A 12,937-nucleotide genomic window follows, 5' to 3' on the forward strand; every position below is an offset into this window, starting at 1 on the left:
AGCTAAATGGACGAGGCCCTGCCTGTGGGCCCAACTTGATGTGTATGCGTTGTATATGCATGCCTGTATTTGTTTTGCTAACTCATTTTAAGGCATGGTCCCAAATCCGAGGCAGATCCAAATCTCAGGTGGACCACACCACCTGAAAACAGTGATGATTGAACACCAACCATTAAAGCCTTTCTAGGTCCCAATGTAATGTTTTAGTTACGATCCAATCTGTTCGTAAGCTCAACGGACCTCAACGAAGAGAAAACACGGATAGCAGCTTGATCCAAAACCTTTCTGTGACCACCAAGAAGGAAGTTTTTAATAGTAGGAGTTCAATCCCTACTGGGAATTCAATCCGCATGTGGACACCAATATTGAAAACAGGTGGATTGGTAGGAAAACTTCAGAGTTTTTTAGAGTTGTACATTTGTTTTGTAAATGTGGCCCATCTGACCAGTGGATGAACCTGATTCTTGGGCTAGGACATCAATATAGTAGCCCTGTTCTGATAGATGAATTGGATCTTGGATCTATAGTGCCATGATGGCACGTGTGAGGTGCACTTGAGTTGTATTGCATGTGCTAGTGATATTAGCAAGCCGAAGCAGCTCTTTAAAACAGGAGCGTATTAGGTAGCCCTGTTCTGATTGATGGATTTGATCAATGTGTTTGCTGGGCCACATCATAAATTGCTTATGATTCTAAAGAGCACTTTTGCTAGGCAGTCCTAACCATCTCATTCATGGCTCGGAAAAAAGAATGCTACAGAAATATGGACGAATCAAGGGATGGATTTGATCATCAGATCAGTTGGATTTTTTGCATAGTGATCTGTAGAATGTTCTTTGGACTTGATAGACAGTTCAGATCTATTGATATTGGACCGTCCATGTGACAGATGCAAGTGCATGAACAGACTGGTCCACTCATCAGGCGGTCCACAGTTTTTAAGATGAAAACGGACGGTTAGAAAAAGAATGATAAATGGCCCAAATCCAACCTATCCAGTGAGTGGACACATCTGAATTTTAGCACAAGGCATCCTCACAGTGCGCCCAACCGAATGAGTGGTGCTTGACACACACAAAAACAAACAACAAGAAAAAAGAAAAAAAAAAACAATCTCCCTCTCATGCAAGTGAGTGCACTCGGCATTTCTTCCACTATTACATGATACACATGAATAGATATATACTATTGAGGGGTGATACCAGTAGTTCATCCACTCATACAACCTTCATAGAGGTATATACCATGGAGGGGTAATACCAGGCTTCCAAACAGAAGACGAGCTAACACCCACAACAGGAAAGACATTGTAGACTGTGATCATTTACTCGCCTTTCCATGATGAGAGTGCCGGAGTTTCCGACTGCTTCCAAGTAGCTACTCCACTTCCATATCTATCGCCCTTGACGGCATCCGCCAAGGTTGCAAGCTCGGCCATCTCTTCTGGAGTGAGCTTCACAGACAAAGCTCCGATGTTCTGGTTGAGGTTTTCAATCTTGGTGGTGCCTGGTATCGGGCATACGTCATTTCCTTGGTGGTGGACCCAAGCCAATGCCAGCTGTGAAGGGGTGCATCCCTTCTTCGTCGCCATTTCATTTATACACTCGAATATGCGGGCATTGTGCTCCACATTATCAGCTTGAAATCTCGGTCTAAACTGTCAGTTCCGTGAAAGTAGTTCAGTAGCATGCCGTGAAACAGAACATGCATGCACAGAAAGCAAATATACATTAGACAGAGAATAAAGCTACATGATATGCTCAGAGGCAATTAGTGTTATTGAAGTGACACATCCTCTCCTCCCAGCACTGGCGAATCTCCAAGGGCCCCACCATGATGTACATGTGACATCCAATCCATCCATCACCTGAGTCAGCCCAAAGAATCATGCCAATCCAAAACTCAAGTGGGCCAAAGATGTCTGATGTTGAAATCTTCCAAGCGCCCACTGTGATGTTTATATGACACCCAACCTGTTCATGAGGTGTGTACACGGAGGATGAAGGGAAAAACCAAATATCTGCTTTATCCAAGACTTCAGGACAGGAAGATTTCAATGGTGTGCGTCCTATCCTTCTGTTCTGGGTTTCGTGGCCCACTTGAATTTTGGATGGGCCTGATTTCTGGGGTCAAGTATTACAATGATCTGCTGCAAACGATGAATGGAGTGTATTTCACACAAACATCACAATGAGCCTCATAGGTATTTATGTTGTACCCACTGCCTCCATACAATTAAATGTGGATGATGCGTGTCGGTATAATAGGGCAAATTGATCCAGCAAATCACCCACTCTAAGAAGTAGTTTCCATTAACCAATTGCAACTTCATGCAGTTTCACCATGTAATCCCTTTTATCTTTCCAAGAAGAAAAGAAAAAAAAACTAATCAAATCCAGTTGACTCAATCAAGTTTCGGGCAACTCAATCGAGTTTTAAGGCATGTTTGGATATCACCAATTCTATGGAAATTGATGGAAATGGAAAACGTTTTCCACTAATGTGAAAGTTTGAGATGTTTTGCTAGCAAAGGGGAGGATTTCCACGAAGCAACCATTGCACTTTTCCAATGGATTCTTTGGTACAAGAAATTAGGTGACCATTGTCTCACAAACATGAAATTTTCACTTGCTATCCCAACAAGATCATAAATATGGAATCAATATATCCATAATGTTCATGGAAATAATGATAGACTAATCATAACCTTTTCTTTTCATTACCCTTGGAATACATCTCTATCCAAACATGGCTTTAAAAGTAATGCTACACTGTTACGTTCGTAGCACACCTAGTGTTACAAGCACTTAAGTGTATTTTATAGCGATGAAAAGCATCACATGCATCCATGAACAGAAAGGCACATACCTTTCGGGAGTCCTGGTTTGACAAATTATCAATCATTTTGGGCCCCAATGAGAGGAAGCCCCTCCCCAAAGGGCTATATGCAACGATCCCTATGCCAAGCTCTCTGAATAGCATGAGAAAGTTGAAATCATAAGTCAGTTCCAAACACTAATTTATCTGCAAGCTTTGGGTAAGTTGCTGCAGATGAACCTCACCTACAAGTAGGAATTATATCTTCCTCTGCATCTCTTGACCACAAAGACCACTCCAACTGTACTGCAGTTATTGGATGAACAGCATGTGCTCTCCGGATCGTTGAAGCAGAGGCCTCAGATAGCCCTATGTATTTTATCTTTCCTTCTTCAACTAGTTTCTTGAGTTCTCCAATCTTGTGCAAAAGAGAGAGATATAGAGAAAACAATGATGAGGAAATAAATCACCCAACAAATGCCAAAATACAAATGGAGAGAGAGAGAGAGAGAGAGAGAGAGAGAGAGAGAGCAGTGTTGACACTTCGTGATATTTGACTCCACTGGGAACAGTTACCCATTAGAACCTTCCAGATTGCGTGGTGGGCCAACATTGGTGTGCAGATGCCATCCAATCCATGCATTAGACATGCCCACTAGGATTTGTTTATGAAATCTACTCAGTCCATCATGTACACCCCCCTTCATCGTATGGATACAAGGATGATGTGGGGAGTGTTTTTACGTGAATAAAGGGCTGCATAATATTGTAATGGGGAGGTTGTGGTTTGAAGATAAGGACTATATGTAGGCTGTGGGAAGGGATTAGGCTTCAACTGTTATAGGAATTGGGTTTATGAAGCTGCAGCTTTGGGAAGGATCAAGATCTAAGGGCCTGTTTGGATTAGCCAATACAGCCGTAGTGTGCCGACCACCATAATTGGAAGTAAATCGGCGTATTTGCTGTATGTTACCCTACTCGCAGTATACGCTTCCCACCATGGATATGCATGTAAACCACGGGATCGTGATTGCATACACATGTATGTAAATTTTTCAAAGTGTATTATATCCACAACATCCATCCATTTTGCAATATCATTTTAGGGCATGACCCAAAAAATGAGCTAGATCCAAAGCTCAAGTGGACTACCCCACAAAAAACAGTGGGGACAATGACACCCACTATTGAAACCTTCCTAGGGCCAACCATGATGTTTATTTGCCATCCAACCCGTTCACAAGGTCACATAGACCTGGATGAAGGGACAACACAAATATCACCTTGATCCAACGCTTCTGTGGACCCCGAGAAGAAGTTTTCAATGGCAGGCGTTGAATCCCCACTGTTTTCTGTGGTGTGGTTGATTTTCGCTTTTGAACTTCCTCATTTTCTGTCTCATTACATAGATCTCGCAAGATGGACGGACGGTGTGGATATAACACATACATCATGGCAGGGCCCATAGAACTATGCCACGTTAACACACCTCTGCCAATCCAAGTCCCTGCAGTGATTTCGAAGGATTACTATGCTCTATCCAATCAATTGTAAAGTGTAATGATGAGAGTTTCCACCACATTACTGTGGTAGTCAATGATCCAAACAAGCCCTAAGTGTATGATTGAGTGATGAACTGACTTTTGGCTTACAATTTGCATATGGGGTCATATAAGTGGGAACAGCTACATCTTCTTCGCTCTGCCACTGGGAGTTCTGTGCTCTCCTTGCCGTCCAAAGCTGGATAAAGGAGTGTTGCATCAGGTTGGCAGCCAGTGTCAAACTCTGGCCACATCCTTTTCTCATGAGTCCTGACAATCCGATGCCTACAACCATAGAGTGGAATAGCATAACAAGATTTGTGTAGTCAAACCCAAATAGTTGGGATAAGGCTTCGACAATGATGATGATGATGACGACAACGACGATGATGATGTTATGGGATTTTATATGGGTTAGGGTCAATGAATGGGTCCAGGTTTATGGTTGGATTTGGGCTCGAATATGAAAATAAATTGGGGCCATGGTTGTAGTTTTGGGAACACGAAGGAATGTAAAGGGGATGTATTGTGAGTTGTCACTGTAAAAGGGATGAAAAAGGAACCGTGAAAGAGACTGTAAAGGACGGTACAAGGTCTAAGGGTGACAGGATTAAGTTAGATTCATGGCTGTCTAGGGGGATCAATTGATAAATTTTGGGTAAAAAGGGCTGCAAGACACTTTTCGATGTCATGAAGTATTGGGTACAAGGAGCTACTGATCAGAACAAGAGGAAGAAGAAGAAGAAGAAGAAGAACCACACGCAGCTGCAGATTCTCCAACTGGCCTCCCGCCTTTAAGCCAGAGAACACACAAATCTCCCTCACAAATTCTTCTACTATGATAGAAAAATAATCTCAGCAAATTTATTCAGAGAATTCATCAATAGTAATTCATACACAAGTGATTCTCTATACACAACCTTATGTATGCCTCTTTATGTTTTTATATGAACATTCCTTCTCTGATTCAGACTCTTTACTAAATCATTGTAGAATCAGGACTTGCTAAAAAAAAAAAGGGTAAGGACAACTAAGAAAGACTTCTACCACCATCTAGCTTCTAAAATAACCACACACATCTCCACTTTCTCCGTAATGCATAAACAAACATATGGTTGTCTACACATGCATACAGGTGGGGATACTTGCAGATAGAAAACACTTGTGTACAGTTTTGTTAATATACACACCCACATGAGAACTTCCATGATATCAAATGCATACAGATGCTTCTAATTTTCCACATGCATGACTGTATGGGACCCACATTTTTTATTACAGGTGTGAGATGGGTACCATTTGTATCAATGTTGGATCTCCTTTTCAGTCAAATTTGGTATCTTTCAATAACAATAACAAAAGCAGCAATGGCAGCAACAACAACAAAAGCAATAGTACAGTAGTATTAGTAGTAGTAGTATATTAGCAGCAGTAGTAAGATGATGACGATGATGTTCATTGAGAATAAAACAAAACGTATAGCTACCGTAATCTCGATCGGAATTCTAGTATCGACGCGGTGCTGGTAATAAAGGTCAATGCAATCAACATCAAGTCTTTTCAAGCTAGCTTCGCAGGAGGCCCGGACATAAGCAGGATCCCCACGTATCTCCCTATTCCCGTCAGCGAAACTGATCCCAAACTTGGTAGCCAGCTCAACGTCCTTCCTTATCCCTTTAAGAGCCTGCAGAATCAAGATGAGGATGAGAATGGTGGTTGGTAATAAGTAAAAGCTTCGAGTTGCTAGATGCCAATATCTTAGTTTTCAAGCATTCACTCTTGGCATACATTTGAGAAGCATATGAGATCCAAACCATCGTCTTGTTGGACCTCACTATAGATGGTCCATAGGCCAAAAATCACATGGTCAGAAGATCAGAGCCACTGATTTCAGGACCTGTTCCTGCTGAAGCTGACCATTGGTTTGGTTGGACTTTCTCCTGCCCATCCAATTGCAATGTTACCTGTTTTCTGTTCTGGATTGAGCGATCCGGATTATGGGTCATTTGCGATCGGGATAACTATTTTTAGCAACCCAACATCATGGCTTTAAATTCGCTCCATTGATTAAGTTAATGCAAGTTTATATTTACAATGTAGCGATCTATACTTTTATATATTTAGTGTAATATAACAGTAAGCATGTGTGGTCTATAATAATAACATTTATCACTTCATACATAAATTGCAATATGAGTTCTTATATAAAACTATATTCCATACACACTGTATGTATTGGACTGACGCACATGATCCTACTACCCCTAGGATATGACGTATTGTAGGAAGTTGTGTACCACATACCAAAGCGACCCACAATCCAAGGTCGCCTTTCCCAATTTGCAATCCTCACAAGTGTTTCAATCAATGGCAGAGGGATCACCCCACCAGTGTGATTTCTATGTGGGGTATGCGCTTTCCACAGCAGGACTGAAGAAATGAACGGTTGGCAAGCATCTGATACTTTATCCACTTACAATAGGGGAATGATCCTATGCAACCACTTTGCATTGTGCAAATGAGTTGTATTTGAGACAGAGACAGCCCAAAACAGTCTTCTGCTCTGTTTATCCAATTCAACCCACTTTTCAAGAGACTGTGCAAAAATCACATTGAATTGGATAATCCCAACCATCCAACTAGTGGCGCTTTCTGTTAAATCCATCTATTTACTAAGGTTGATAAAATTTTTAGGGTCAATGGATCAAAGTCTTACTGCGAAACACAAGCAACCCAAGGTGAGGTCCAGCAGATGGACCACACAGTTGATGATTAGACAATCTTGAAGCAAGCTATTAATCCAAAATTTCGATCGATGGCCCATGATGAATAGGTCAAACGCCATGGACGGTCCAGATCAACGATCAGACTATCCACTTTGTCCATCCAACCAGAACGCATTACATCGGAAAAGATAGCAACCATCCAATCTATGATACCTTTCCGAGGAGGAGTTCGTTGGTGAAAGGGCCGTATATGTCGGAGGTGTCGAGGAAGGTAACGCCACTACGGACGGCGTGATGGATGAGAGATATCATATCAGGCTCGGGTTTGGGTGGGCCATAAAAGGCAGACATGCCCATGCATCCCAGCCCTTGAACAGACACCTCAAGACCCTGCGATCCCAGCTTCATCCGCCCAACTCCGTTCCCACTCTCCATCTTTTCCACTCTCTCTCTCTCTCCCTCCCCCCTCCCTCTTTACATCTCTCTTCACCCACCCTCTCTCATTATTAAATAATAAACTTTTTTTGGGGGTTTTCGACTATGGTTTGGGTTTATCATCTCCGTAGAAAGGCAACGGTTTAAAATTTATCGGATATTTTAAAAGTCTGCTAAAATATCGCCTAACCTATTTATCTTGATTTTTTCAAAATCTCGAACGTACTTCCTACGCGGATTTGCGCAGACAGGCTGACTAGCGAGACTCGCACAAGTTCTGTGCTGTATCTACACCGACCATACACGCGGAGAGATACTTTAAGGGCACCAGAAATAAAATGACATTCCGAGTGTAACCCACCACACGAAAGAGTGAAGAGAGTGACGCTCACCGTTGAAACCTTCCAGGCGCCGCAGAAGTTTTCAATCAAACTTGTATTTGTGTTTTCCCTTTTTAACTTATGAACAGTTTGTTTCTCAAATAAACATCCTGGGATACAATAGGAAGGTTTTAACGGTGGGCGTCAGTCACTCTCTCCACTTTTTTTTACGGTGGGATTCACTAGAGCTTTGAATTTAACCCATTCTTTGTCTCATGTCCTAAAATAATCTTCCCAGATGGATGGACGGTTGTGGATACAAAACATACATCATAGTGGAGCCTGGTGACATCAATTCAGTAGCCAAGTCTCCCATGATTGGAGTCCCCTACCCTAAGTGGGCACACCCAACCATGATGGTGAGAAATACATTCCATTCATCCATTGTTTAGCTCATTTCAGGACAAAAAAAAAAAAAAAACAGAGATGGATCCTAGACTTAAGTGTGCTGTACGAGGGTAAATTATGGGAAAAGAAATCTCTGATGTTAAAACCTTCTTAGGCTCCACCTTGATGTTTTCATGCCATCCAAATCCTTTATAAGGTCATTTGCATTGGGATGAAGTGAAAATACCTAAAGCTTGGGCTGATGCAAAACTTTTATGGTCATACAAATGTTTCAACGGTGATTACTAAATCCCTACTGTTTCCTTTTGTGTGGCCCGCTTCAGTTTTGGATGTGCCTCATTTTTTGTCAGATCCCCTCAAATGAACTCTAAAAAACAGATGGACAGGATGGATTTCTCACAACATCACAGTGGGCTCCACCTACCATCCCAGCCCAAGAACTAGACAATCGGTTGATAATGTCATGTAAGCATGAATGAAAGGAGAAAAATAAATTCCAACTTCATCCTAAACTTTTATAGCTCATTAATGGCCAAGCACTACAGTTTCATACCATATAGATACAAAATACACGCATCAAGTTGGGCCTCATGGTAAGGGCAGAATAGTCTTCGATCTCCCTCACCCAATCTAGTGCGCCCCTTACCATAGGGCCCACCTTGATGTAACTAATTTATATCCATGTCATCTATATATCTTTTTAAAAATCATTTCAAGAGATTGTCAAAATGAAGAAAATCAAAATCTTAGGTGGACTATGCTTTAGGAAACAACAGTGATGGAACACCCTACCATTAAAAGCTTTTTAGGGCCCACCTTTACGTTTCCTCCAATCTGCTTATAATGTCACCCTTTTTTTAGGACCGTGGAGCACCCGAGCTAATTGCGAAAGTCTCCCTTTGCTGGCTCGTATCTGCTTCTTAGGTTGCACATTCATGTTTTCTTCCAATTGCAGTGTCACATAAACATGTGCCATAGGTAAAAAAACAAATATAAGCTTGAACCAAAACTTTTATGCCTATTAATGATCAATCACAACTGTTGCTATGATATGGTACGTTCCGCTTCATTTTTTGGATCATCCACTAAAATGATACCAAAAAATGATGAATGGTGTGATATATAATAGATACATCAAGGTGGCGCTTTCCGTTACATCCATCCATTTATTGAGGTTGATTAAATTTTTAGGGCCTATTTGGGAGCCTGGACTCGGAACCCCTTCGATTTGAAACCACCTTAATTTAAAATCCTCTTACTGTGTTTGGCACCTTGGATTGAGAATTTGTTGGGGATATGCTCTGCGAAATCACACAGATCTAGATCTAGGATAGCAATTCAATAGTAACAAGTAATCACAGAAGAACACAAAGTTTTAACGAGGAAAACCCTTGCGGGAAAAAACCACGGCACAAAGCGACAGAAATCCACTATGAAATAGAAATTAGAAGAGAGAGGACTTACCCGATTCGAATAACCTCGAATCTCACCCTTGCTACACCCTTTAAATTCCCTAGAACCCCTTTAGAAAGCTTTAGAATTATTTCCCATCCCCTCTAGAAAAAACCCTAGAGACCCCTATTTATAGTTTAGGCAACTTCCTTTCGCACATTGCGAAAGACCGACTCAAATTCCCGCAGTCCGCATCAGATTTGGAAAACGAATCTGTGTAACTACGACTAGTCGAGCCAAGGCTACGACTGGTCGTAGGACCCCTATGACCGGTCGAGAAATCCCTACTACCGGTCGTGAATCTCGGACACCAAAGAAGAGAGCTCCCTGGACTTTGAGTCGAGCGGGCTACGACCGGTCGAGGCAACCCCTACGACCGGTCGAGCAATCCCTACGACCGGTCGTAGGCGGTGAAGACTTTCTGACAACAATCTCCACCAAGTCTTCAACCTTCAACCGTGTAGCACCTTGACCTCTCCTCTTATCTCTTTATCGCATCATAGCTTCAATCAACGCTTCTCGTGCACACTACGTCCTTCTTTTACGCCATCGTCAAGCCCAGAGAAGTTGCACAGAACTTGAACTTCTCTGTAGAAACGACCTTGGTGAGCATGTCTGCTGGATTCACGCTGGTGTGTATCTTTTCCAATGTGACACCTCCTTCCTTAAGCAGCTGTCGGATAAAGTAGTGACGAACATCAATGTGTTTAGTACGTGAGTGATAAACAGAATTTTTAGCCAAATTGATAGCGTTCTCGCTATCACAGTTAATCGGCACGGCCTCCTGCTGAAGTCTCAACTGATTTATCATGCTTCTGAGCCAAACACATTCTTTAAAAGCTTCCGTCACTGTCATATATTCTGCTTCGGTCGTGGAAAGAGCTACTACGGACTGAAGTTTCGATATCTAACTAATTGCTCCACCCGATAATACAAACGAGTATCTTGAAGTAGACTTCTTGGAATCTATGCGTAGTCAGAATTCACATACCCTACCAACTTAGTCCTTGTTTTCTCAAAAGTTAAGATGTAGTCTTTCGTACCTTGAATATATCGAAGTAGCCATTTCACCGCTTCCCAATGTTGCTTGCCGGGGTTTGACATGTATCTGCTCACAACACTGATTACTTGTGAAATATCCGGTCTCGTACAGACCATGACATACATTAAACTGCCAACCGCATTCGAATAAGGCATATGAGACATAACCTGTTTTTCCTTATTTGATTTAGGACATTGTTTTAAGGAAAACTTGAAGTGAGCCGCGTGGGGAACGCTTACTGACTTTGCCTGATCCATCCTATACTTGATCAATACCTTTTCAAGGTATTCTGCCTGTGATAACTAAAGCCTGCTCCTCTTCCTGTCTCTATGAATATCGATGCCGAGAACCCTCTTTGCAGCCCTTAGATCTTTCATCTCGAATGTCCCTGATAACTGAGTCTTCAGTACGTTAATTTCAGACATATCATGACAGGCGATTAACATATCATCAACATACAGTACTAGGATGATGAATTTTCCATCACTCAGTGTCTTGTAATAGACACAGTGATCGTATTCACTCCAAGTAAATTTCTGACTCACCATGAAAGAATCAAATTTTTTATACCACTGCCTAGGCGATTGTTTCAAGTCATACAACGACCTCATTAACGTGCAAACATTTTTCTCTTCCCCTTTAACTTCGTAACCCTCTGGTTGCTTCATGTAGATCTACTCTTCCAATTCTCCATGCAGAAATGCAGTCTTCACATCCATCTGTTCTATCTCGAAATCGTATTGGGCAACCAGCGCCAACACGAATCTGATAGATACCTGCTTAACTACCGGCGCGAATATCTCTTTGAAGTCGATTCGTTCTCTTTGAGCATAACCCTTCGCTACCAACCTTGTTTTGTATCTATTCTGTTTCCCTTTGAATAACCACTTGCATCCGATCGCTTTTCGGCCCAAAGGAAGCTCCATCAGCTCCCATATGTGATTTTTGTGCTACGAGTCCATCTCATTATCCATCACCGCCTTTCACTTTTCTGCATCAGGCTCATCAAGAGCCTCCTGAATAGTAGACGGGTCCCCCTCATCTGTAATGAGGGCATATGCAATATTAGAGTCGTCTCTGTATCTTGCCAGTAACCTGCGATCACGCGGTGGGTTCCTTCTCACAAGTGGCTGCTCGACCTGACCCTGTACCTCTGTCTTCGCATCTTTCTCTGCTTGTGTATCATCTGTATCAATCTGGACGTCTACGATCACCATTTCCGGTTCTTTTTGCTCCTTTTGATCATTCTTGCGAAATAGGGAGCTTTCTTCGAATCTGACGTCACGGTTAATGATGACCTTCCGTGTGACCTTGTCGAATAACCTGTAACCTTTCACACCAATGCCATAGCCAACACAGATATATTTTTTGGCTCTATGGTCTAGCTTATCTCTCTCAACTGACGGTACATGAGAGTAAGCCTCACAACCAAATATGCATAGACCTGAGTAGTCGATTTTTTGACCACTCCGTACTTCCTCTGGAATTTTACATTCAATTGCCATTGAAGGAGACCGGTTCACCAAATAGCAAGCCGTGTTAACGGCCTTAGTCCATAGTCCTTGCCCAATGCAGTCTTACTTAACATGCATCTAGCCCTCTCCAGGAGAGTTCGATTCATTCGCTCAGCCACACCGTTTCGCTCGGGCGTGTGGCGCACTGTGTTGTGCCTGATGATCCCTTCATCCTTGCAATAATCATTAAACTCAGTGGAAGTAAATTCTCTACCATTGTCAGTCCTTAAAACCTTTATTTTTCGCCTTGACTATTTTTCCACCATTGCCTTCCATTGCTTGAATATGGTGAAAACTTCGGATTTACGTTTCATGAAGTAAACCCAAACTTTTCTAGAGTAATCGTTAATGAATGAAACAAACTATGACGACCCTTTAATGGATACTTCTGGTGATGGCCCCCATACGTCAGAGTGCACATAATCAAGCACTCCCTTACAAATATGTTTTCCAGATTTAAAAGATAGTCTAGATTGTTTACCATATATACAATGCTCGCATATATCTAAATCAGAATTTTTAAAAACTGGAATCAAACATCGATCAGAAAGTACCTTCATGCCTCGCTCGCTCATGTGGCCTAGACGAGCATGCCACATACGTAGAGACGTGAAATCTGCAATAGCTGCTGCCGCTCCACCTACCGAAGTGCTCCCAATCAACCTGTAAAGGTTTCCATGCC

At 42.1% G+C, this 12,937-nt stretch overlaps 1 protein-coding gene across 4 annotated transcripts in view; it reads right to left on the reverse strand.

The window, feature by feature from the left end:
* The window catches only part of LOC131234681 (probable aldo-keto reductase 2), a 52,389-nt gene that overhangs the window by 25,651 nt on the left and 13,801 nt on the right, over positions 1–12,937 (reverse strand). Inside the window, exons 1-5 of one of the 4 annotated variants that reach the window (XM_058231607.1) lie at positions 7,298–7,564; positions 5,845–6,042; positions 3,063–3,235; positions 2,869–2,971; positions 1,333–1,657 (exon numbers count right to left, since the gene is read on the reverse strand). The exons of 1 other annotated variant lie outside the window; for it this stretch is intronic. In XM_058231607.1, the coding sequence (XP_058087590.1) occupies positions 1,333–1,657; positions 2,869–2,971; positions 3,063–3,235; positions 5,845–6,042; positions 7,298–7,519 (1,021 nt within the window). In that variant the 5' untranslated portion in view covers positions 7,520–7,564. Of the gene's footprint in view, positions 1–1,332; positions 1,658–2,868; positions 2,972–3,062; positions 3,236–5,844; positions 6,043–7,297; positions 7,565–12,937 lie in introns of those variants that run through there. 2 more of the 4 variants (XM_058231603.1, XM_058231602.1) reach the window with 2 other exon arrangements.

This window comes from Magnolia sinica, chromosome 19, assembly GCF_029962835.1.
Source record: "Magnolia sinica isolate HGM2019 chromosome 19, MsV1, whole genome shotgun sequence".
Classification (NCBI taxonomy): Eukaryota; Viridiplantae; Streptophyta; class Magnoliopsida; order Magnoliales; family Magnoliaceae; genus Magnolia; species Magnolia sinica.